At 32.9% G+C, this 24,074-nt stretch overlaps 1 protein-coding gene across 3 annotated transcripts in view; it reads left to right on the plus strand.

Annotated features, from left to right (window-relative positions):
- Nucleotides 1–24,074, plus strand: part of LOC136844435 (cell adhesion molecule 2-like) — an 855,447-nt gene that overhangs the window by 231,435 nt on the left and 599,938 nt on the right. For all 3 annotated transcript variants that reach the window (XM_067113665.1, XM_067113666.1, XM_067113664.1), the window contains exon 2: nucleotides 8,320–8,525. In XM_067113665.1, coding sequence (XP_066969766.1) covers nucleotides 8,320–8,525 — 206 coding nt within the window. The remainder of the gene's footprint in view (nucleotides 1–8,319; nucleotides 8,526–24,074) is intronic.

Consider the following 24,074-nt stretch of genomic DNA (forward strand, 5'->3'; position numbering starts at 1 on the left):
AGTGGGATGAATGATGAATAGGCTACAATTGATCATATTCTGGAGAGATGAATGAAGATATTATTTAATAGAAAAGAGAGCAACCGTAAAAAGAAGAGTTTTGAGGGGGGAATTATCAGTGATGAAAAATAAAGGAACCTTTTTCACCGATTTTATAGTACATCAAAGGAGGACTTTAGATATGTGAGTAGGGAAAACGACTTTCTTCGGGAACTTGAGCCATCTACTCCTTTGGTTCTGTAAAAGAAATCAGTTGGATTGCTTTGGTTTTCTATAATTTATAACTAAAATTATTGATAAATATAAAATAGTGTTGGTTCTGTGAAACTGCATTGAATGTCAATGATAATTGCCTCCCTTAACTCTTCTCCAAAGAAAAGCAAATCTATATGGTGTATACTTTCTTAACGTTAAACTGTTTAATGTACTTCTTTATATATAGATACCTATTGCATAATATATCAAGGTATAAGAGGAATGTCTACCTCGTCGGTTTCGCTAAGGCTTCCAGGAAATTACCGCAAGTAATAAAATAAAAGGAATAAAAGCTATAACTGTCCAAGGGACTCCCAAGGTCTCCCATCTCAAGAATTTTTCCGATCCATTCCGCAACAAACGACAAAACTTCAGCGTCATCCATTGCGACCTCGATAAGATATTCTATACGAGTGGAATTAATGGAGGAGATATGTGAGTTTGTGATATAAATATATTCCCGTTGCGGAAGAAAAGAATTAATAAACGTCTACCGAAGGTTTTGTTTTTTACTGTTTTTTACATTTGCTCCTGTTGCATGAGCTTTTGATCTTTAAAGGGTGAATGTGTGTGCTTGTTTGAATAGTCTATGGGTGACTCTAATGATATGCATATGTGTTCATGTCTGTTTCTGACTGCATGTGTGAGTAACTGATTACCATTAGTTAACCTGTGGGCACAACAACAAAGGCATCTATGAAAGAAATTATTTCTGTACAGTTATACTGTAATTTGTATGTGATGCAGTGTGGTTGTAATGCGTGTAGCTAAGTATAATTTACTAATGTATATTTTTAATGGCATGTTTCTGTATACGTGTGAATGTGACTGTACACAAGCGTTTGTGTGTGTAGTCTGTGAAACGTTTGCAAGCATTCTTGTATCATTGTATCTGATTATAAGAGTATGTGAAGTATTTGTTTCTGTGCATATGTATAAATAATTTAAAACCTTTACATATAATCTGTAGACCGTATCAGTAAATAGCATTGTATATACGCGGAGGAGATTATCGTGTAGATTTTCTGTTGTAAGTTCATGGTATTTCGGGTGGTATTTTGCATAATGGTGAACAGCCTCGCCGGCGCAGATAGTAAATTAAGACTATTAAATGTATCTCCTAGCCGGGGTTCATTTTAAAGACGGCGATGTCTGATGGCGGAGCTTAAAATGGCTCCCCACCAAACGACATTGGACCTTAAAGACTAGGGGGAATAGAGGCGATACTTGCCAATCGCTTGATCTTTCGGTAAACAGATAGTTGTTTGAATTGACTCTGCCGTAATAGAATGCCATTGTTAGCTAGACAGGGTCGCTCTGCCAAGGGGAAGGGCCTTCAATCCAGGTGTTTAAAACATAATGTCAGGTTGTGGAAATTGGTTTTGTTTCAGTTGATGAAACAGATCAACGACCCCTTTCAACCGTCCTTTCATTCTCCTGGGGGGTCAGTTTTTTCCAGTGTCCGTTTGTCTGTAGCTCCAGTCTTGTGCGGTCTAAGTTTATATTTCTGAGAATCCTTGAGACTAAAAGTTAAGTATATCTTAGTTTAACCAGACCGGGAATAAATTAAAGATCAACGTTTGTCTGTAGGATAGGTCTGGGAACTATATCAGAATAATAATAATAATAATAATAATAATAATAATAATAATAATAATAATAATAATATTATGATGATGATAATGAACCCTATTCATATGGAACAAGACTGTAGGAGCCATTGGCTGGAAATTCAAGCTTGCAAAGATTATGGCGTTCATTCGAAACAAGTAACAGAAGTTAATGGGAAATACAGAAAGAGGAGACAGTTATTAGAAAAACATATAAAATAACAAAACAATAAATAAACAAAAATGTAAGTATAATATTGAAGGACAAGTTTTGATGCATCATAAAATCACAACACATTCACAATCATGAGACAGACAGGCACACGAACCCACACACACGTGCACATGCACACAATCATACAAACACGCATATATATATACAGAATATATATATATATATATATATATATATATATATATATATATATATATATATATATATATATATATGTGTGTGTGTGTGTGTGTGTATGTCTAACTGAATCACAGGGAAAGTATAGAGACGTGATGAATATATAAATAGAGATAAAATCCACGTGGATTTTATCTTTATGTACACACACACACACACACACACACATATATATATATATATATATATATATATATATATATATATATATATATATATATTCATAAATAGAGGAATTTTTAACACTATATTTCCATTTCACTTTGTGTAACCTAAGACAAAGGAGAATGATCCTTAGCTTATGCGTAATCATGAAGCAACACAATTTGTGGACAAATGATTTCGGTTCCCTCGATATATGTCGTCCTATTTTCCTTGAATGATAATTTACCCTGTCGACGTTATGGTATTTATTTTCAGCAGATACCGGGTAGGTGAAACACACACATACACAAACTCATACGCACACATTATATATATATATATCTCGTGTATATATATATGTATATATATATATAGATATATATATATATATATATATATATACACATATATATATACACATATATATATATAGACACGTATGTATATATATATATATATATATATATATATATATATATATATACACACAAACATATAAATATGTATGTATGTATATGTATACATATATTTATTGTGTGTGAGAGAGGGAGAGAGAGAGAACCTTTGCGCATGTGTAAAATAACCTGTTGTAAGACCTTTAATCAACATGTGCTGGTGCTCTATTTTTGCATAACTGTATATCGTCTCTAACATCTTCTTGGAACTTAATTACAAGAACCCCGAGCAACTCAGTTCCAGACACTATTGTAGACTTGAATGTGGTCTGTAATTACCGCATGGAGCTAATCTGAAAATATCCTGGTTAACTAAGGTTCTCAGAGGTCCAGTGTAACTTAAATCAAATTATATCCATCGAACACTTTTTGGGTATTTTTTTTTTCATTAACATGAAATGAAAGCTATCTGTGATAAATGTCATTTTTATATAAATAAGTAGAAAACTATAAAAATGAAATATACGTCAATTTATTCCAAGAAAAGATGATGATAGTGAAATTTAAGTAAGATTATTCAAAGAAAACACGATGTCAGTGCAATATAAGTAAAGCTATTCAAAGAAAAGACATTAGTGAAATGTAAGTAAAGTTAATCAAAGAAAATACGGTGTTAATGTAATATAAGTAAAGTTAATCAAAGAAAATGCGATATTAATGTAATACGAGTAAAGTTAATCAAAGAAAATGCGATTACAATGCAACATAAATAAAGTTAATCAAGGTAAAGACAATATTAGTGCAACATAAGTAAAGTTAATCAAAGAAGGACGATAATAGTGCAATTCAAATAAAATCAATCAAAGAAAAGATGAAAATAGTGCAATATATGAAAAGTTAATCAAAGAACAAACGATATTAATTCAATATAAGTAAAGTTGACAAGAAAAAGAAGATAGTGCAAAATATGTAATTAATCCATGAAAATACTATAGTAGTGCAATATATGTGAAGTTAATCAAAGAGAAGACGACAATAGTGCAATATAAGTGGTCAACCATATTTGCATAATTATAGGATAAAGCAGATTTTCATATTTTTGCTATATTGTTATTCTTTATCAATGATTAACACCAAGTATTTTACTGTGGAAAGCATTGTAAGCTTTACTGAATATTATATTTTGAATTTAAAAACACTATAAATAGTTTATGCGACATAAAAATGTCATGTGTATGAAAACTTTTTGTGGCAAGCAAAAGGGTCATAAGCTTAAATATTTAATGACATTTCCGTCTAAAAGCTAATGAAGTACAGCACAGCTATTGACGTCTTATGACGGAAACAGTGATTCATATTTAATCCTAAGATTTTTTTAATATATCCGATAAGCATCATATCATTGCTCAGATATATTAAATCGACCATGAAATTCTTTTGTAATAACAAAATTCAGTCAGATTTCAATTCTCTTTTTTACTGGAAAAATTCAAGAATTTAAATTTTTTTCTCCGTTTTAAGAGCCAGCGGAAAGAGAAAATCTATATATATATATATTTTTTTTAGTAATTTATGAAGCATTCTCTCGTGTGAAATGTGAAATAAATCAGGTAGCTTAGCCTGAGGGTTTCCCATCTTTCCCACAGATATGGCAAAACATATTTCTTTCCCTGAAGTAATCTTTTTGACCCCCAAAAAACAGACGGAAAAAATAAACAGGAGGAAAAAAGTCTAAACGAAAACAGTGCTCGGTGTGCTGTATGTGTACCTTGGGAACAAAGTGCTGGTGCACTTCCTTTCCTTCGATTATTTTGAGAATAAAATAAAAAAAAAACTTGAAAAAGAAAAATTGCAGGAAAGACTTTTCGTTCTTTATGGAAGAACTATTTTATGAAGCAGGAAAATATACTGTATAAGAATCAGTAGGCCTAGTCGTTTGAATTTTTCCTCTAAAGAGAGTAAATTTATAACATTATTATCAGTTAAATCTAAAACGAATTAGGAATATGTACAATAGATCTAGTTGCATACGTTTACTAACCTGTCTGTTTTATTAAGAGGATCATGTAATAGGTTAGTATGGGTAGACTTTGATGAAATTTTTACCAAAAATGGACTTCGTGTTATTTTACGAGTGATTTGGTTTCGGAAAAAGCCAGGGTCTGGTTTAGGGACTATTTTCCAGTTAAGGAGTGGGAAGATTTCTTGACCCTGGCGGAGATTTGCAGTCTCTGAACGCTTTTGTTGATTCTGTGTGCTTGAAAAATGTTTACATTTATTGTGCAGGCTTTTTCTTCTTTTAAAGTAATCAGGAATACCTTTTATTTAGATACAATACAGTACAATAAAGTACACACCAATGTGCTGATTAATGAGCGTATATAAAGATCAGAGTGAGTGCCTGTAACTTTCAGGCATGCAAATTAAATAAGATTGCCTTCTTATGTGCATAGCTATTTGTCTAAAAAAATCAAGTCATTTGACCATCAACTTGAAACATCATTTTCAGCGAAGTCGAGAAAAGGGGGGAAAATCCAATATTTTTTTTTCTGATTTCATCAAAATAGCGAACCCAAATAACAATCACACAAGCGGCCATCCTTGATTGCTTTCAATAAATAGAAGCGATAAAACAAGATTCGCCAATAGCAACGATATAATGTAATAAAAGGGATCCCTAACAACTGTGTGTTTGATGTCATAAAAATGTTAGTCTTTTTCTTCCTTTTTTTTTTATTGATACCCTTAATAGTGACGAATAAAGATGCCGTGCACTTAGCTTTATATTTCTGTACATTTCACTCTTTATCCTTTTCATGAACGATAATACAAACATGGGACGTATATATAGATATATATATATATATATATATATATATATATATATATATATATATATATATATATATATGTATATACATTATATCTGTGTGTATGTATGTATATTAAAGCGGACTCATTCTTTGAAAGCAAAGAATTACCTTCTACTTGAATTTGCTGATATGAGAACATAGCATTATATGCGAACAGTTTTAACAATCGACCCTATTCCTAAGGGTTACTATCTTGGAACAAGATTTCAAGCCACCTTGACCATAAAACCTTATAGCCGACCAACAGCTCTTTCTCATTAAGTAACGATCACCTATCCAAGAAGTGGCCACGTCCAGCATTGCGTAACTCAAAAGACAGTCGGTGTTGTAAAATAAGCTATAGTACTACCAATACTATTTTATTGATTTATACATTCTTACGAGAAAGCGTCAGGCTTTCACAATAGTGATAAAACGTTTATACATCACATTGCCATTATTCAAATTCCCATGTTATGTGCAAACAGCTTTAAGCAATCGAGATATTCCCCAAGTGTTGATCTCCTTCCAGCACTCATGAGGAATCCGGTCTGAGGGTAGAGTGGCCACGGTCATTAGACGCGGGGTGTTGCGAACAACACTGTCACCCCTCCCATTACAATGGTGTTGATGAAGGGGAATAGTAGAAGGGGAAAATAGGTTCACCTCTCTCTCTTTCTCTTCCTCTTTCTCTCTCCCCTCTTTTCCTGTTTCCCCTTTTTCGGCGAGGAAGCGTAACCGTCCAACCAAATTACAAACCGGGGAGTGGAACTAGATACGCTTTGCAGATAGAAATGTGTACACAAGACAGAGAGAAAACACGACCATTCAAAGCGGAGAGCAGCCATGCTTGCAAAAATCCACCTACGCGCAACTACACTGCGTTTGCCTCGTAGGAACACGCAGACATCAAAAAGAGCAAATGGCAAAAACACAATTATAAAAAAAAATATCACGTTGCATTCACGTTCAGTCATTCAACAGAAAAAATGGGGGGAAAAAGGGCGAAATATGCACAGCGTGTAATTAATAGGCAATCCACCTAGACAGCGAATTTCATGTGCAAACATTACATAGCAAAAAGGAAAACAAAACAATAAAATAAATAACAAATAACACTTCCACCTATTTACACGTCTACACCCACACGAATAAAAATAACGCCTACTCGCACAGTCATGGTATGGCATAAAAGCTCTTGCTTTTACTCACATACGCTCCTACACGCATATAAACACGCGTACATGCGCACACGTGGAACCAAAAAATGTATTCATGTATTTCATTTGAGAGTTGTTCTTTTGAGCATTCCATTTAACGCTTACTCGTTTCAGCATTTTGATGGATTCTATATTTGCACTCTCGGTAAACGCTTATTTCAATAGTTGATCAGTGAAAATAATTAATTTCTAATACATACATTTCGTAAAAATGATACAAGCCTGCAATGGAATTTTTCGTAAAGCAGTGTACACATTTACCTAGTACGTATCACAGTAACCAACAGTTCTTGTCCTAAGAGATATATATATATATATATATATATATATATATATATATATATATATATATATATATATATATATATATATATACATACATATATATATATCACTTAGAGCAAGAACACTGCAATGGAATTTTTCGTAAAGCAGGTGCGTACACATTTGCGTAGTACGTATCGCAGTAACATAACAGTCTTCGTCCTAATATATATATATATATATATATATATATATATATATATATATATATATATATATATATATATATATACTGGTTCTTGCTCTAAGTGATATATATATATATATATATACACATATATATCACACTTAGAGCAAGAACTGTATATATATATATATATGTGTGTGTGTGTGTGTATATATATATTAAGTGTGTGTATGTGTTGTGTTTGTGTCCGTGGGTGTATTTAGGTAAATTCTTTTTTACACACAGTACAGTTGTAATCTTGCCTCAGCTATGCCGTAGATAATTCTTGGCGTCAAACAGTTATTTAAGGTAGATGTGTCTTTTACGTCTCACAAGTACAGTTAGTGGTAGAACGGTTAAGGTAACAGTAATACCACAAGAGTATACTCTGAAAATCAAACCATGTAGCCAGAATGAAATAATAACCAAAAGAGTAAAATTCAAATCCTTCGCACTTGTAAGTTAGTCTTCATTATAAGTATTTTTATCATTATAGATGATGTTCGAGCTGGTGGTCGCATGGCCCTCCTATGGTTATTAATTTTATAATCATCATTATCATTTTTCATTTTTGTCATTATTATTCTTATTATCAATACTATCATTATTATTTTTATTAGGCGATTCATTATTATTATTATTATTATTATTATTATTATTATTATTATTATTAATAGATTCATTATGGTTATTATTATTATCGAAGGATTCATTATTATGATTATTATTATTACTATCAGATGCTTCATTATTATTATTATTATTATTAACAGAGTCATTATGTTCGTAATTATACATATTATTATCAACAATTTCATTATTATTATTATTATTATTAATATTATTATTATTATTATTATTATTATTATTATTATTATTATTATTATAAGCAATTACTTCATTATTATCAACATCGTTAACGCATTTCTCAATTCCTTCAGGATGCCAAGGGCTGAAGGTGAAGAATGTGGTGGTGCCGTCACACGAAGTCAAGGGCAAGAGGGTCGAGCTGGAATGCAACTACGAACTGGACGGAGATCAGCTTTACTCAGTCAAATGGTACAAAGGCATCAAGGAATTCTTCCGCTACGTCCCAGCTGATTCACCCCCCATGCAAGTCTTCGACACTGCCGGGGTTAACGTCGATGTGAGTGGATGTTGAGCGTTTTATATATATATATATATATATATATATATATATATATATATATATATATATATATATATATATATATATATATATATATATATATATATTTATTGTTCATAGAACTATTTTATCTTTTATAGTTTGTAGAATTTCTACTTGTTTATAGTTTGCAGAAATTTTTACTCTTTCATAGTATGTAGAATTTTTACTCGCTTATAGTTTGTAGAATTTTTACTCGTTTATAGTTTGTAGAATTTGTACTCGTTTTTAGTTCGTAGAAATGTGTACTCGTTTATAGTTTGTAGAATTTTTACTTGTTTATAGTTTGTAGAATTTTAACTCGTTTATACTTTGTAGAGTTTTTACTCTTTATAGTTTGTAGAATATTTACTCGCTGATAGTTTGTAGAATTTTTACTTGTTTATGGTTTGCAGAATTTTAACTCGTTTATAGTTTGTAGAATTTGTACTCGTTTATAGTTTGAAGAATTTGTACTCGTTTTTAGTTCGTAGAAATGTGCACTCGTTTATAGTTTGTAGAATTTTTACTTGTTTATAGTTTGTAGAATTTTAACTGGTTTATAATTTGTAGAGTTTTTACTCTTTATATTTTGTAGAATTTTTACTCGCTAATAGTTTGTAGAATTTTTACTCATTTATAGTTTTTAGAATTTGTACTCGTTTACAGTTTGTAGAATTTGTACTGGTTTATAGTTTGTAGAATTTGTAATCGTTTATAGTTTGTAGAACTTTCACTCATTTATAGATTGTAGAATTTTTACTCATTTATAGTTTGTAGGATTTGTTCTCGTTTATAGTGTGTTGAAAAATTTACTCGTTTATAGTTTGTTGAAATTTTTATTCTTTTATAGTTTGTAGAATTTCTACTCGTTTATAGTTTGTGGAATTTTTACTCTTTTATAGTTTGCAGGATATTTGCTAGTTTATAGTTTGTAGAAATTTTACTCGTTTATAGTTTGTAAAATTTTTATTCCTTTTTAGTTGGTAGAATTTTTCTCGTTTATAGTTTGTAGAATTTTTGCTTGTTCGTAAAATTTTTACTGGTTTATAGTTTATAGAATTTTTAATCGTCTTTGGTTTGTAGAATTTGTACTCGTTTATAGTTTGCAGAATATTTACTGGTTCATAGTTTGTAGAACTTTTACACCTTTATAGTTTGTAGAAGTTTCACTCGTTGTTAGTTTGTAGAAATTTTACTCTTTTATAATCTGTAGAATATTTATTGGTTCATAGTTTCTAATATTTTTACTCTTTTGTAGTCTGTAGAATATTTATTGGTTCATAATTTCTAATATTTTTACTCTTTTATAGTCTTGAGAATATTTACTGGTTCATAGTTTGTAGAATTTTTTGTCATGTAGAGTTTGTAGAGGTTTTACTCATTGTTAGTTTGTAGAATTTTTACCCCTTCCACTGACGTCTAACTTAGTCCATGTCAGATCTAATTCAGATGCCTCTATGTATTTCAGTTACATTGTTTCAACGCCATCCCTTCCTATTACATTATTATCTATCACCAGGTCATGTGTAGATCTAATTCAATAGCCTTTATGAATTTCATCTGTATTTTTCTATTACATTATTATCTAACATCCGGACATGTGCATATGAGTATATTGTAATTGTGTGATCGCTTGAGAGAGAGAGAGAGAGAGAGAGAGAGAGAGAGAGAGAGAGAGAGAGAGACAAAACAGGTGGGATATTATGACACGTAATTCAGGAAGTCCAACAAAGCATATTAGGCGTTAAATTCACCATCAGTATAATCTGCCTTTCTCATTAGCATAGATTATGTTACTGAAACATGCCTTCATTGTCATTAGCATTCCTTAATTATACATAATAATGATATTTATGATTTACTCCCTATCATATATTGAAATTATGACGAACAATAATCATAGCAATACTTATGCTTCTGGAGTCCATTATCCCAGTTATTATCATGGCAGTTTATAATACCAACAGCTGATATATACCGTTTTACTCGTAATTCATATACATATACTGTATGCAAGCTCATAGCGATATTAATAGGTACACACATAAAGGCTTCATTGTGCTCATATTAACTTGCCTAATTTGATCAAGGGCAGCAAGACGGGCGGGCATAATTACCATGTCAATATACTTGAGTATATTTATGCATATATATATATATATATATATATATATATATATAGTTATATATATATATATATATATATATATATATATATATATATATATATAGATATATATATATATATATATATATATATATATATGTATATATATATATATATATATATATATATATATATATATATATATATATATATATATATATATATATTATATATATATATATATATATATACATACAGTATATATATATATCTGTGTGTATGTGTATATGATTAGCTATTTAAAGATAGTTTTGGAAAAGTAATATAGTTGAATATCTTTGTTTCAACAGCTTAGTAACAAAGATAGAGAGATCTGCACAAGTACTTCATCAGATATCACATATAATGGCAAGTTACCCTTCCATGGTGTATAATATGACTTCTCTTTCTGCAGATGTAAGGCAATATATCTTAGGGGAAAAATCAATGTTATTAAAGGCTATGGAGGGATCTTCTTCCCGGATAAATCAATATTAGGATTAAAGGTCTTCTCTAAGGAACAAAGAAGCTTCTCGTACGTTTGGTGTTTTTGACGCGTTTGCATTTCAGTTGAATTGCCTTTATTTTTCCCTTTTGGATGTTACCTTCTTTTATGTCATTTACACTTATAGTGTTGATGATTATTCATTATGGGAAGTCAGTTATTTCGTAATAATGACTTGATCAGCTAATGTATTGGTGTGATCATCTTCTAATGTGTTTTACTTAGCTGTCCTGAATTACTAAAGCTCTATTCGTGTGTGTATATATATATATATATATATATATATATATATATATATATATATATATATATATATATATATGTGTATATATGCATACACATATGTTGTTGTAGATCATGCGTTTATACAAGCAGCAAAGTAAATCGTAGTCTTTTGTGTCTTTGTATCGAATTATAATTCGTAACTCTCATATCTCTTGTGTGTTCCTCTTACTCAGTCTAATAATTCTATGAAATGGAAGAGCATAGATTAATCCATATGATATCCTGAAGTAATAATATTAATGTCGCTGCTGTTCTGCATAAAATAGTTTTCATATTCCCTAATATTTTCTTTCCGTCTTTCCTATTTTACTCATTATTTTTTCAGGTATAAATGCCTGTGATATTTCTGGTATACCTGTCTTTCATGGTATTTCCATTGCAAGATTGTAGACGGGTTTTATTTATTCATTTTCTGTTTCCTCCTCATTCCACTTTCACTTCATTCAGTGCCTTATCTTAATAAACGTTTTGCATATCTTTCATATCCCTTATGTCTTAGTTACCCACGATGAAGAAATATGTAACGATTCTCGTAATTTTTCTCCTATCATCATAAATTGATAACGAAAATGTTCCTTATTAGCTCTAGTACTTAATCACATCACACTTTTCTTCACATAAAGTATTGGCTAAATACTTATCTTAATTTTTAAAACTCATAACGTATTTCCAAAAAGACTTAATAATAATACAGCTTAATTACTAATGTTCGTATATTCGAGCTACCATTACGATACATTTTGTTTTTATATTGTGAATAATGCGAAGGAAATTAACATCCTATCACACGATGCTTTCCATGACAGTTATATGAATATAACTGCGAAAACCTGCGTCCCTTGGCTAATAATAATCAAACCCGAAAGACACGCGAACGTACTCCTGAGGTCGCTGTTAGATTTCACTGTTAGATTTTGTGGGTTTTATTCCAGCAGTCGCTAACTTCCAAATGCGAATAACTGTATTTTTTTTTTTTTGCAGGCACGGAAAATTCACTGGTATAATCTGCTTTTTAAAAAACAATGGGGAAGGTACGATTAATTACTGTTTTGTGGCCGTATCGTTCGGGAATGCAAAGTTCTCTCTCGTGCTATGCAGTTTTTGCTTATTTTCTGATTTTGGTGGAGTTTTCTTTTTTTTTTTTTTTTTTTTCGCTGACAGATTACCGATTTTCTGTTTCTTTGAAGTCTCTTACACTGTAATACTTGATAAATCGTAAATAAATAATTATTCATTTGGGAGAAATGTTACATATTTCCCCCAGTCATTTTAACGAACCTTCAAAAAGCTCTATACTTGGGTACACACACACATATATATATGTGTGTGTATGTGTGTATTCCAATATACAGAATTAAGGATTTAAATTAAGATTATCACACACACAGACACACACACACACACACACACACACACACATATATATATATATATATATTGCGTGTGATAACCTTAATTTTCATCCTTAATTGTGTTTATTGGAATGATTAATCTTTCGGTGAAGACAACAGGGGACAATCAAGAAGAGATTTCGGCTGTTTGAATAAAGTTCCTCGCTAGGCGAAGTTAGTCTACTAGCTGACCAAAAGTTGGCGAGGCCGTGTCACTTCAAGTTTAAACTCAAGTTGGGGAAAAGTTAAGCCACATTAGCGGGAGTTTAGCGTATTTTCTCAGCGCGTCTCGACTGTAAAGTTGAAAGATTTGGCGGGGGGTGGGGGATGGGGTGGATGGGGGTGGCGGTTTAGTTGGTTGCGGAGACGAGATGTTAGGGTGGGTGAAGATGTTTGTCCAAATTGAAAATTATCCCGAAAGGGAGGGTAGAGATTTTCACATTTGTTGACAATAAAACATTTCAGTGACAAATACTTTCCCTATCACCTGCACTCTCTCTCTCTCTCTCTCTCTCTCTCTCTCTCTCTCTCTCATTGGACGGGTTGTTATCGCTCTCGGTACCACTCTGCTGGGCCTGCGTTCGATTCTCCGACAGGCCAATGAAGAATTAGAGAAATTTATTTCTGTTGATAGAAATTCATTTCTCGTTATAATGTGGTTCGGATTCCATAATAAGCTGTAGGTCGCGTTGCTAGGTAACCAACTGATTCTTAGCCACGTAAAATAAATTTAATCCTTCGGCCCAGCCCTAGGAGAGCTGTGAATCAGCTCAGTGGTCTGGTTAAACTAAGGTTTACTTTCTCTCTCTCTCATTTAAAAAAACTATGAGTAATATGTTATTTTTCCATATCGCTTTCAAGAAATGCTGAAGGGCATGAAACTACATAACACCATTTCTGATAAAATTTGTAATTTTATAACTATTCTGAGAGGGAATATATCATTGATTGAAGTCAAGAAGTCTTAGAGGAGTATTACCGCTGCCTTGCAATGAAAATCTCTAGGTAATATTTAGTCCTTCCTCAGTGGATCCTTACCATTTCACTGTGCCGTCTCCTGCCTCCCAGCATTCCATGGGGTATTAAGTATCGTTGCCTCAGAACCAGTCAAAAGCACATTGACCCTATTTTTGAGGACAAATGAACAAACACACTGGAATTAGGCATACATACACACACAAACGTACACACACACACACACACACACTTATATATATAGTATATATATTTATATATGTATATGTATTTATATATGTATATATATATATATATATATATATATATATATATATATATATATATATATATATATATATATATATATATATATATGTACATATGTGTTGTGTGTGTGTGTGTGTATGTATTAGTGCATATGTGCAAATGTTTGTGTGTGTGGTTGGGTGCTTCTTTGTATCAGTGTGGGAGAGGGTGCAAACTTCTTGAACTGCAGTGGGCTGTGCTTCCTGATCACGGGCGAATTGTCTAATGAAACCGGAAAATTTTTAATCAAAAGCGCTAATTTTGGTTTCTTCTTGGAGAAGCCCAAGCTCTCCAAAGCCCGTGGCTGGAAGAAAGACGAATATCTGCGGAGACATATATTGTTCTCACCGAGGCATTCGACCAAGGAAAATAGTGGCAAATGAGGTGGAAAATCTCCAAGTATCAATATGAGGGTCGCAGGCTTATATTGAATTCCGCGTCCCCCTTTCCTTTCCTCCCTCTGTTCAGCTCTCTCTCTCTCTCTCTCTCTCTCTCTCTCTCTCTCTCTCTCTCGGTTTTTATCTTCCCTGAACCCTTTGTCTCTTCCTGGACCGTGCTACTACGTATGGGGCTCTGACCGCAAGGTGAAATTCCTTGTTTCTGGAATTCTCCTGTTACCTTTCATGGGTGGGAGGGGAATTTTTATGCCTGCGAATATAGAAATTTCACATTATTTCAAGGATCCGTGTCTGCGTATTTTTAAAAATTTATGGATGGGGAGGGAGAATTGGATGCCAATTATCAATTCTTGAAGATAATTGTTGCAGTCAGAAACTAAGTATGTATTGACAGGATAGTAATTCATATCTAAAATATAATTCTTTTTGGATACTTGGTGTAGATTTAAGAATTATATTGCATTTTTTGCCCATTTTTGCTGTATTCTTTAATTTTATTTCAAGCTCATATGTACAAAAAACAATATAAAAATAATTAATATAAAGCTCGTGCTCTATAATATGAAGGTTTTTTAATTTACGGTTAAACAGCCATTCTGTGTTGTTGTATATACAGTATGTGATCTAATTTCGAATTCACTGAAATGCCATTTAATGTCTGATATGGATTGATATTAGCAGTAAGCCGTAAATAGGCCTACATGAGGAAATGCTTTTCAGTTCCTGATAACTTTCTATAATAAAGGCTTACAGAGAAATTTCAGATCCATTTACTTTATTTTACTTGACTTGTATTTTTTCCGCTTTGCGCCAACCAGCTCTTAACACGGCCAGACAACTACGAAGTGGTTCCTAATATTGCAATATGGAAGAATTTTCCCAGTTTGGTAAGAAACTAGCAGTTGTAAGTGGCAATTAAAATAATGAGATAAATATGAAAATTTCAGTTTCCTCACGGGAAAAAACATTATATAATTATATTTAATGTATATGTTCAGTAATTTTATTGCTAACTTTCCACTTAACAATTTTATACTTTCAAATATTAAACTCAGTGCGATAAGTGCGGAATGTAAAATCACGGAGAATATGTTTCATTTTCAGGCATTATTAAAATCACAGAAAAGAATATAGCTATATTAAAAGATAGATATATCAGATATTACAAAAGATAGAGCCGTGACTGGTATTAGATATGGGTAAAATGTATTTAAGTTAAAACACGGTTAAGTTAATTCATGGCTTAGAATGAATAAATCAGAACAGCCTTAACGTCAAACCGATAATTTGATTGCTCACGTTCTATTTTCAAACTGGCAACAAATGCCCTCTAAATCCATGTTGCGTAAACGCTAATTCGCAAATGCTATTAAAGAAGCGTGGCTTCTGTAATCAAGCCGGATAATCATGAATTTCAAATTCATAATTTGATGAATTCGAGCTCTGTAATCAGATCTGAAGGTAACTATTCAGATATGATTCTTTATTTGTTACGTACGAATAATGCAAACCTACTTTGCGGAGCCGCTGTCAATTTAATAAAATAAATAAGACACAAAGACCAAAGGTAAAAAAAGGCAGATTTAATTACTAATTTTTTCTTATAAACACTGATACAGATATCACATTCTTACTGTAAAATCCTTTTTCATAAACGCTCACTTAACTCAGATTGATTTAATTTATAAATATAGTCATATCAACCAGTGATACACAACCAACACTGTAAGAACATAAAATCTGTTCTCATACATTGTAAATCATTTTACTCCTAAAATCAGATCTGAAATAAATAGTACTGTAGATTTGTAAGTTCATGAAAAGTAAGCAGGACATCAGTTATGGGATGTTACAGCATACATTGATATAATGCATCTAGGACGAGAGTGTATTCATATACTTAATCTAAGATATAACTGGAACAAGGAAAATTTTGCATTAGAATAAAGATATAAGAGGTAAAGGTGCTAAACGGATTTAGCCATTGTTCCTAAATCTAGTCTTCATAAGCCTGGAATCAAAAGTAAGAATGGGCAAATAAGGCAAAGCTAGCTATGGTTCATTAATATATATAGTGTCAGATGCAAAATTAGCTTCGAAAAGTAAGAATTTACTGAAGAGGTATCTACTAAACAAGAATTTGGAAAGTTATAAAATGGGTATATGAGGATTCTTTTTCTTTACTCTTTGCGGCTGGCATATTTGAGGTTCTTCGTCGATGCGGTCTGTTGAAGAAGCGGACATCTAATGACTTACAGAAGAAAACCCGTGAACAATAGTGTCGGAAGGTATTAATTTCATTTTTCGGTAAAAAAAAAATCAATAAAAATCGATGCCAATTCTTAAGTGGATAGTTTTATCAATTTAAAGATATGCTATAGTAGGATGATTTTGACTAATTAAAAAATAAAAGAAAATGAATAAATAAGTAAATAGATAAAATAGAATGAAATAAAATGAAAAAGTGGTAACCCAACACCTTTTTTTATCATTGACAGTTTCACTCCTATTTCGACCACAGCAACAGAAACCGCAAAGGATTCTAAAAGGATTTGCCCGGCCTTTCCAGATCCAAAGATTTGCCTCAGCAATTATGAGCGATATAACTCATCAGTAGATAAGATTAATGACGAAATCACTTTGAGGACTCATTCACTACTGTAATCCTTTACCTCATTAGCTGCGTCGGCATTGGGGGGCCAAATTGAGACCTTGCAACTCATTTTTCGTAAATGCAACAGTGGCTCCACATTCAGGATAGAATTTTACATGTTCCCGATTCCGTAAGACGTCTGGGTGAACATTTCTAATAGCCAGCCACTGAATACTGCGGCCATGGATGACATTTCTTTTAACGCGATGTCTGTCTGGGTTTTCATAAGATGAAAGTCATTTGCCAGAGACGAAAAGTGTGCGCGTGTGTGTTTGTCGTGGACGACTTTTGTGGGTGGTTTTTTCTGTGAGAGAGAGAGAGAGAGAGAGAGAGAGAGAGAGAGAGAAGAGGGGGGAGGTTTTGGGAGAGGGAGGGTCTTTCTGGATGCCCTGGGAGGGCCAGGTTTTTTGGGAGGAAGCCAGGCGACGATGAGAAGTCTTCAGTGGTTAATGTAAGAGCTCTCTGACTCCGAAAACACCCCCATTGAGCGGTTAGGGCGTTTTCAAAAGTCTTGTTATTTGCCATAAAAAAATACGACGGTTTCCGATGAGCCGTTGGTGATCTAATGGTTTATGGGTCACCCGTTCTGAATTGGACGCCCACGGAATAGAGACCTTCCTTTTTTCCCATTCTGTTTTCTCTGTTGGTGTCAGGAAATTCTATTTTTCCCCCTTTCTCGTGTCTTTCTTACTGATTCTCAGACTAAATGCTTTTCCCTTCGCCCGTCGTTCTTTCTCTGTTATTCTTGTATTCAGATTAAGAGATTTTGTTTCTAAATTCCTGTCCTTTGTTTTTCATTTGGTTTTCCTGTGTGTTAGTTAGTCAGCTGGATGTTTTGTTTGCTTGTTTGTTTCCTAGGATGTGCAAATGAAATATACGCTCTTCTGAATCCATAAATATTTGCAAATATTACACCTTTCGCTCTCCTACGTGAGAGATTTTTCTAATATAATTACTTTATGCCTTAACAAATCTGACCCTATGGAGCTATTTTTGATAAATTCAAAACTGTCCTTCCTGAAACTAAAAGCTATATTAAATACCTCGAAAAAAGTTACTAGGTCTCACCGCATCAGAGCATAATGGCAAAATATTTGTTACATAGTTGTTTGCAAGTGAATTCTAAAACTAACCGTCCTTTGAACCCCTTCAACCCTTTCAACCCATTCAAAACCCTTCTCTTAAGGATCCCTTAATGATTGGAGGGCACTCAAGCTATGAAGCAAAAAATAAATATAATCACGTTTGTTACTTTTTGAATATTCATTTGGAATGAGAATCCTTTTTAGTTTGCTCTTCGATTTCCATTTTTTCTCTTTGATGCTTCCCGATGAAATGGCCCATTCTTTTTATTTATGCCTGTAAATTCAACGACAATTTTTTTATATTTTCCTTTTATATTTTTCCTTTATTTCGCTCGTCGGATCTTTACGTTTTTGGGGAATTTACAATATGTAGATAAACAACCTCTGCAATTTTGAAAGTAAGATATTATTTCCTGTAAAATGAAAATTGAGTATAATTTCTTCTAGAAGGAAAATTAATCTCAGTGGAACAGCTTAACTTACTACATTAATTTTGTTCATAGTAGTGTACACGTACATTAATCCGCTGCCTAATCTTTAATTTCCTCTGTTCAAGCTATTATTTTCTTCTTAAATAATTTCATTTTAATTTTATTTTTAGTTTTCAAAGTGATGACTGATTGTATGTTGTCAACGAAATCTTCAAAGTTAATACCGGTGTAGTTTGTTACATGTAATTTCCTGTTTTATTTCTATATCTGTGTGAGAAATTATCAGAAAATACGTAAAATTACTCTTTGAAATATTACCACTGTCATATTTTACTTTCGTGTATCATTTAAAATTTCTTTTGTTTTTTTTATGGTTCAGAGGGAAAAATTAATAGTTCCTTCTTTCTTTTGAACATGAAACCTTTTTGCTTTTTGCGTTTTCTATTTCAGATATTAATATTCAGTAATTGTGCGTAATAAAATCATTGAAAGTGAGTACAGAGAACTTACCCTCAAAGCCGCTTTCTTTTCTGTCATTAATTTATTCAGGTATCAGTGCCTACAGAAAAATCAGATGGGGAAATTAATCAAATTAAAGTCACTCCTTTTATTCTTATGTGAAAGCCAAGGAGATATTCCCGAGAGGCAAGATTCTGAATATGTAAATTAACAGGAAATACCAGATAACAAAGACTGAGTCGCCAACGCAGATTTATCTGTACTTTGCATGTAAATGACAGACAAGACCAGTTTTAACCAGAATTGAATCTCCGAAAATACTTTCCAGTAAGTGAAGGATTAGCATGAGGTCCAATTTTGCGTCCAGAGAGAGAGAGAGAGAGAGAGAGAGAGAGAGAGAGAGAGAGGGGTGGGGGGATAGGGGGTACCATGATTCCAGAGGTTGACACTATGACTTTATATCCTTCGGTGCCGTGTCACTCATATGATACGTCCTGATGCACAGGTCTGCACTGGCATAAGGCCATGTTATTCTTGAACAAATCCTTAATAGTAATCGTTCCTGTTATATTTTACGAAATACAGGGAACTCATATTCTCCTCACTTTAATTCCTACTCTTTTCTAGGTATGTATGAACATTTAGTAACTGGCAGATAATTCAAAACGATCTTCCTTTAGCTTATAAGGAATGCATGTTTGATTTTATTAATGATAATAGTATTATAATTCTATAAGCGATGGTTTAAGAGCATGTCACTGATACACGGTATCCAACAATTACCAGTTTTTGGGTTTTTTATGGATTTACACAATTTTTTTTTATTTTCAATTACGTCATTATGCTTCCAGGAGAAAATGTATAAAATAAACATATGTATGTTTGCTCTCGTGTAGTTACATATTGCGTGAAAATTTCAATACTGCATGTCGAATTATTTTTCATAGATTTCAGAAATTAAATTCAGTAAGAAGGCTTCAGTAGGTTAGAATATGAGCCTAACGACCGATATCGTTTCACAGTAAAGATATACTAACCTCTCTAAACGAACACCATGTTTAGCTGAGAAATAAGAAACCTTTCAGCCTCAGATTACTCTCTCTCTCTCTCTCTCTCTCTCTCTCTCTCTCTCTCTCTCTCTCTCTCTCTCTCTCTCTCTCTCTCTCTCTCTCTCTCTCTCTTTACGAGCTTGTGTGCATGTTTATGCGTAAAGTTCATGTAGCCCTGAATGATTTTACCTACCATAGAGCAGCAGCAATTGCAGCAGCAACAAACACAGCAATAACAGCATCAACAGCAAAACGCCAACAATTACAAAGGCAATAGCAGTAACAGGAAGTGGAAACACCAGCGTCTAGCAAAAAGGGGCTTTAAGAGAGAGAGAGAGAGAGGGAATAGTAAACATACATCATTTGTATAGAAGGAAAAATATATGTGTATTTTGTGTATGCGTATGTGTGTGTGCGTGTGGAACTGTGGTCTTTACAATTCCATACACACACACACACATATATATACATACATATACACACACACACACATATATATATATATGTATATATATATATATATATATATATATATATATATATATATATATATATATAATATATATATATATATATATATATATATATATATATATATATATATATATATATATATATATATATATTTTAATAGACTACAATACTCTCTTAACTTTCGATTTCTTCACACTTTTCGATACAGACTTCAGGTATTTCTTCATATTCTTTCATTTGGATCTTAGGCTTTCTAGTGAAAAGCGTATGTCTTTAGTAAAGAGGCACCAATGTATTATATATATATATATATATATATATATATATATATATATATATATATATATATATATATATATATATATATATATATATATATATACATACATATATATATATGTGTGTGTGTGTGTGTGTGTGTGTTTGTGTGTGTGTGTATTTACGTGAGAGAGAGAGAGAGAGAGAGAGAGAGAGAGAGAGTTGAGGTTCTCCCCTGAGCAGGAAGTATTACCCAAAACAAACTCGTCGGCTGTGTACCCCGGAAAGGGCTTAATTTCTAATCATAAATGATGTAAATGGCAGACCATTAAATTTCATGAGATACAAACGCCCAGTGTGTGATTGCCCTGTGTAGCTCAATCAGCAACATGTTAGCCAAATAGCCTTTCACGTGCCGCTGAATTTCAGCATAAAGAAAATATATTTTTTTTTTCCTTCTGAATATGAAAATATGAAAATGCTGGCGATGAAGTTTGCTGGGTGTATCATTAAATCGGCCGTTTGTCACAATGGAAACTCCCGGGTCATTATGCATCTTTGGCTGGCTCGATAAGATGATTTTGGAAGAAAAGGAATTAAGGTTGTTTTTTGGGAGTAATGGGGCATTTTCACAAATTGCTTGATTCCGTTGGTGTTTCCTTCGACTGGAAAAGCATTGCTAAACCAGTCAAAAAGTGTGTTAATTTTTCCGAATGATCTTTAGGAAATATTCTTTTTTGTATTATATCCAGACTGGCCAAATGCGTGAGTTTTCGAGAATATGTTATGTTGTATTGCTTTGGTTACATGTAGATAACGAAAGAGTTAGGTTGCTATTGTTTTACCTTATTCCCTTCTTATATCCATGTAGTTCACGTCAACGAATTTCTTCGTTCAGTTTTCAATATAACGAGCTGCATGAAGACAGATAATACCTCCATTACTAATAGGATGGGAGTTGGTTGATAAGTAAACTGCGCTGAATTACTAATTATGGTAGGATAAAGGAATGCAATTTGCTGTTTGCCTATGTCTGTCACTTAGTTTTGTAACTTTATCCTGTAATTACCATAGGTAATTACATATTTCCTATTTGAACTTTATGTACTATTGTACTTTTCCTTTTCGAATTTTAGTCAGAGGAGCTTTATCAAAACAGACCTGAGGAACGAAATTTCAGGATTGTCAGTGAACAAATTTAGTCTCGACAGAAAAGAAAGTAAGGAAATGTATTATAATTATATTATAATGTTAACATACATGTCTTGAGTCTTTCAAGGTGACCTAAGCACCTGAAAATATAAACTACGTAAAGAATTCAGCGGAACAGTTTCCACCATTTTTTCCCCTTTTTTTCCTTTATATGTGCTTCAAATCTGCGACAGAGACAAAGTAAGGAGCTTTGGTTCAGAACCTCCGTCGACCATAAAACTCTTCCTTTCCCTAGACACTCCTCTTCCAAACTCTTTTCGTAGCTCATGCTACCGTCTTTGCTTCACATATTCTGTGAATTACCTTATTCCCTCATTTAGTTATTTTGTACATACGAAAGAAGCTTACATTTGTACACATACAAATGTAAGCTTCCTTCGTTTTCCCCTAACAGCCGCCCATCCCAAAAGAAAAGACAGTGCTCACTGCCGCATTCACACTTGAACCGATGAATAGCGGTTGGATCCCATAACAGTGGTAGTTTCATTAACATGTACAGGAGACTCCTATAGAGCAGCATGTTGAGTCCCACAAACATTCACTTCTATCACTCATTCCCTCGCTTGCTAGATGTTAATTCTCCATTCTTTCTACATGAACGTGTCACCTTGAAATTCTTATCCATCCTTTCACTACATTATACTAACCCATTTACCACTCCAGATTTTTCTCCTTTCAGTTCATCTTATAACGCAAATACTATTACTGAGTAAAAAAAATCACTTCCTAATATTCCACAGTCTTTCTCTCATCTGCATTCCTCAGTCACACATCACTCGCAGAAGAGACCGGGTTCAAAAATTGTACATTTATTCCAGACTTGTTTTCAAGAAATACACTAAGTTTCTATCCAATCTCTTGAGGACATTCCATTACCTTTATTGCTTCTCCTATTCCTTATCCTGCCATCACTCAAAATAGTCACTCCCACTGATAAGAATCTACGATTCGGTTCTCTCACTGGCCATGCTAACAGTCACCTATATAAGTTCGTTGTTCCATCTTCCTGGTTCCAGTTTGCCTACGCAATTTACTCTTGCTTGGAAACACTTTCAAATTATTTTATTAGTTTCCGTAGTTTCTCCACACTATCCTCAATTAATACCATATCACCTGTAAATAACCATTCCGCATCCCATTCTCGATACATTTTCTTATTCTTTAGCTTTGCATCTACGTAAACTGTTCTTTCTCACTCACTCCATATATAAAGATATTAAATAACCAGTCAGCAACCATCTTTCTCCTGTGAAGTCTCGTAGTTTTAGGAACAGATGCATCACCGCACTATTCATGAGTACAAATTCTGATCCTTATTATATATATATATATATATATATATATATATATATATATATATATATATATATATATATATATATATATGTGTGTGTGTGTGTGTGTGTGTATATGTATATATGTATATATATATTCATACACAGACACCTCTCTCACAACTTATTGGTTACAGAAGTTTGTAATGATAAGAAAAGTCTCATTATTCCCCTAGTTACATACATACATACGTATCTAAGCCTCTTCTTCTTTATCACACAGCATCTTGATCCAGCGAGTGTTGGCATGAGATCCCTCTCTGTCCAATACGCGTAATTGCTGGAATGCCTCTAATAACCTCCTCTCCTGCGACGGAGCTGAAGAGAGACCCCTTCCTGCTTTCGACACGACTCCGAGCAGCGTCTCTCTTCCGGAAATAGCTATTAATTTCTTCTCTCGGGATTATCCCTGTCTCTTCCCTTTTTTCTCTCTCTCTTTTTTTCTCCGTGGCTCTGGGAACTACTCAACTTTCTTCTTTCTTCTTTCACTCTTTTTTGTTTTATTTATTTTTTCTTTTCTTATCTGTGGGTTGAAGATAGTGGTTATCTGGATGATCAGTTTTTAATTCTATATTCCTTTAG

Source organism: Macrobrachium rosenbergii, chromosome 12 (genome assembly GCF_040412425.1).
Source record: "Macrobrachium rosenbergii isolate ZJJX-2024 chromosome 12, ASM4041242v1, whole genome shotgun sequence".
Taxonomy (NCBI): domain Eukaryota; kingdom Metazoa; phylum Arthropoda; class Malacostraca; order Decapoda; family Palaemonidae; genus Macrobrachium; species Macrobrachium rosenbergii.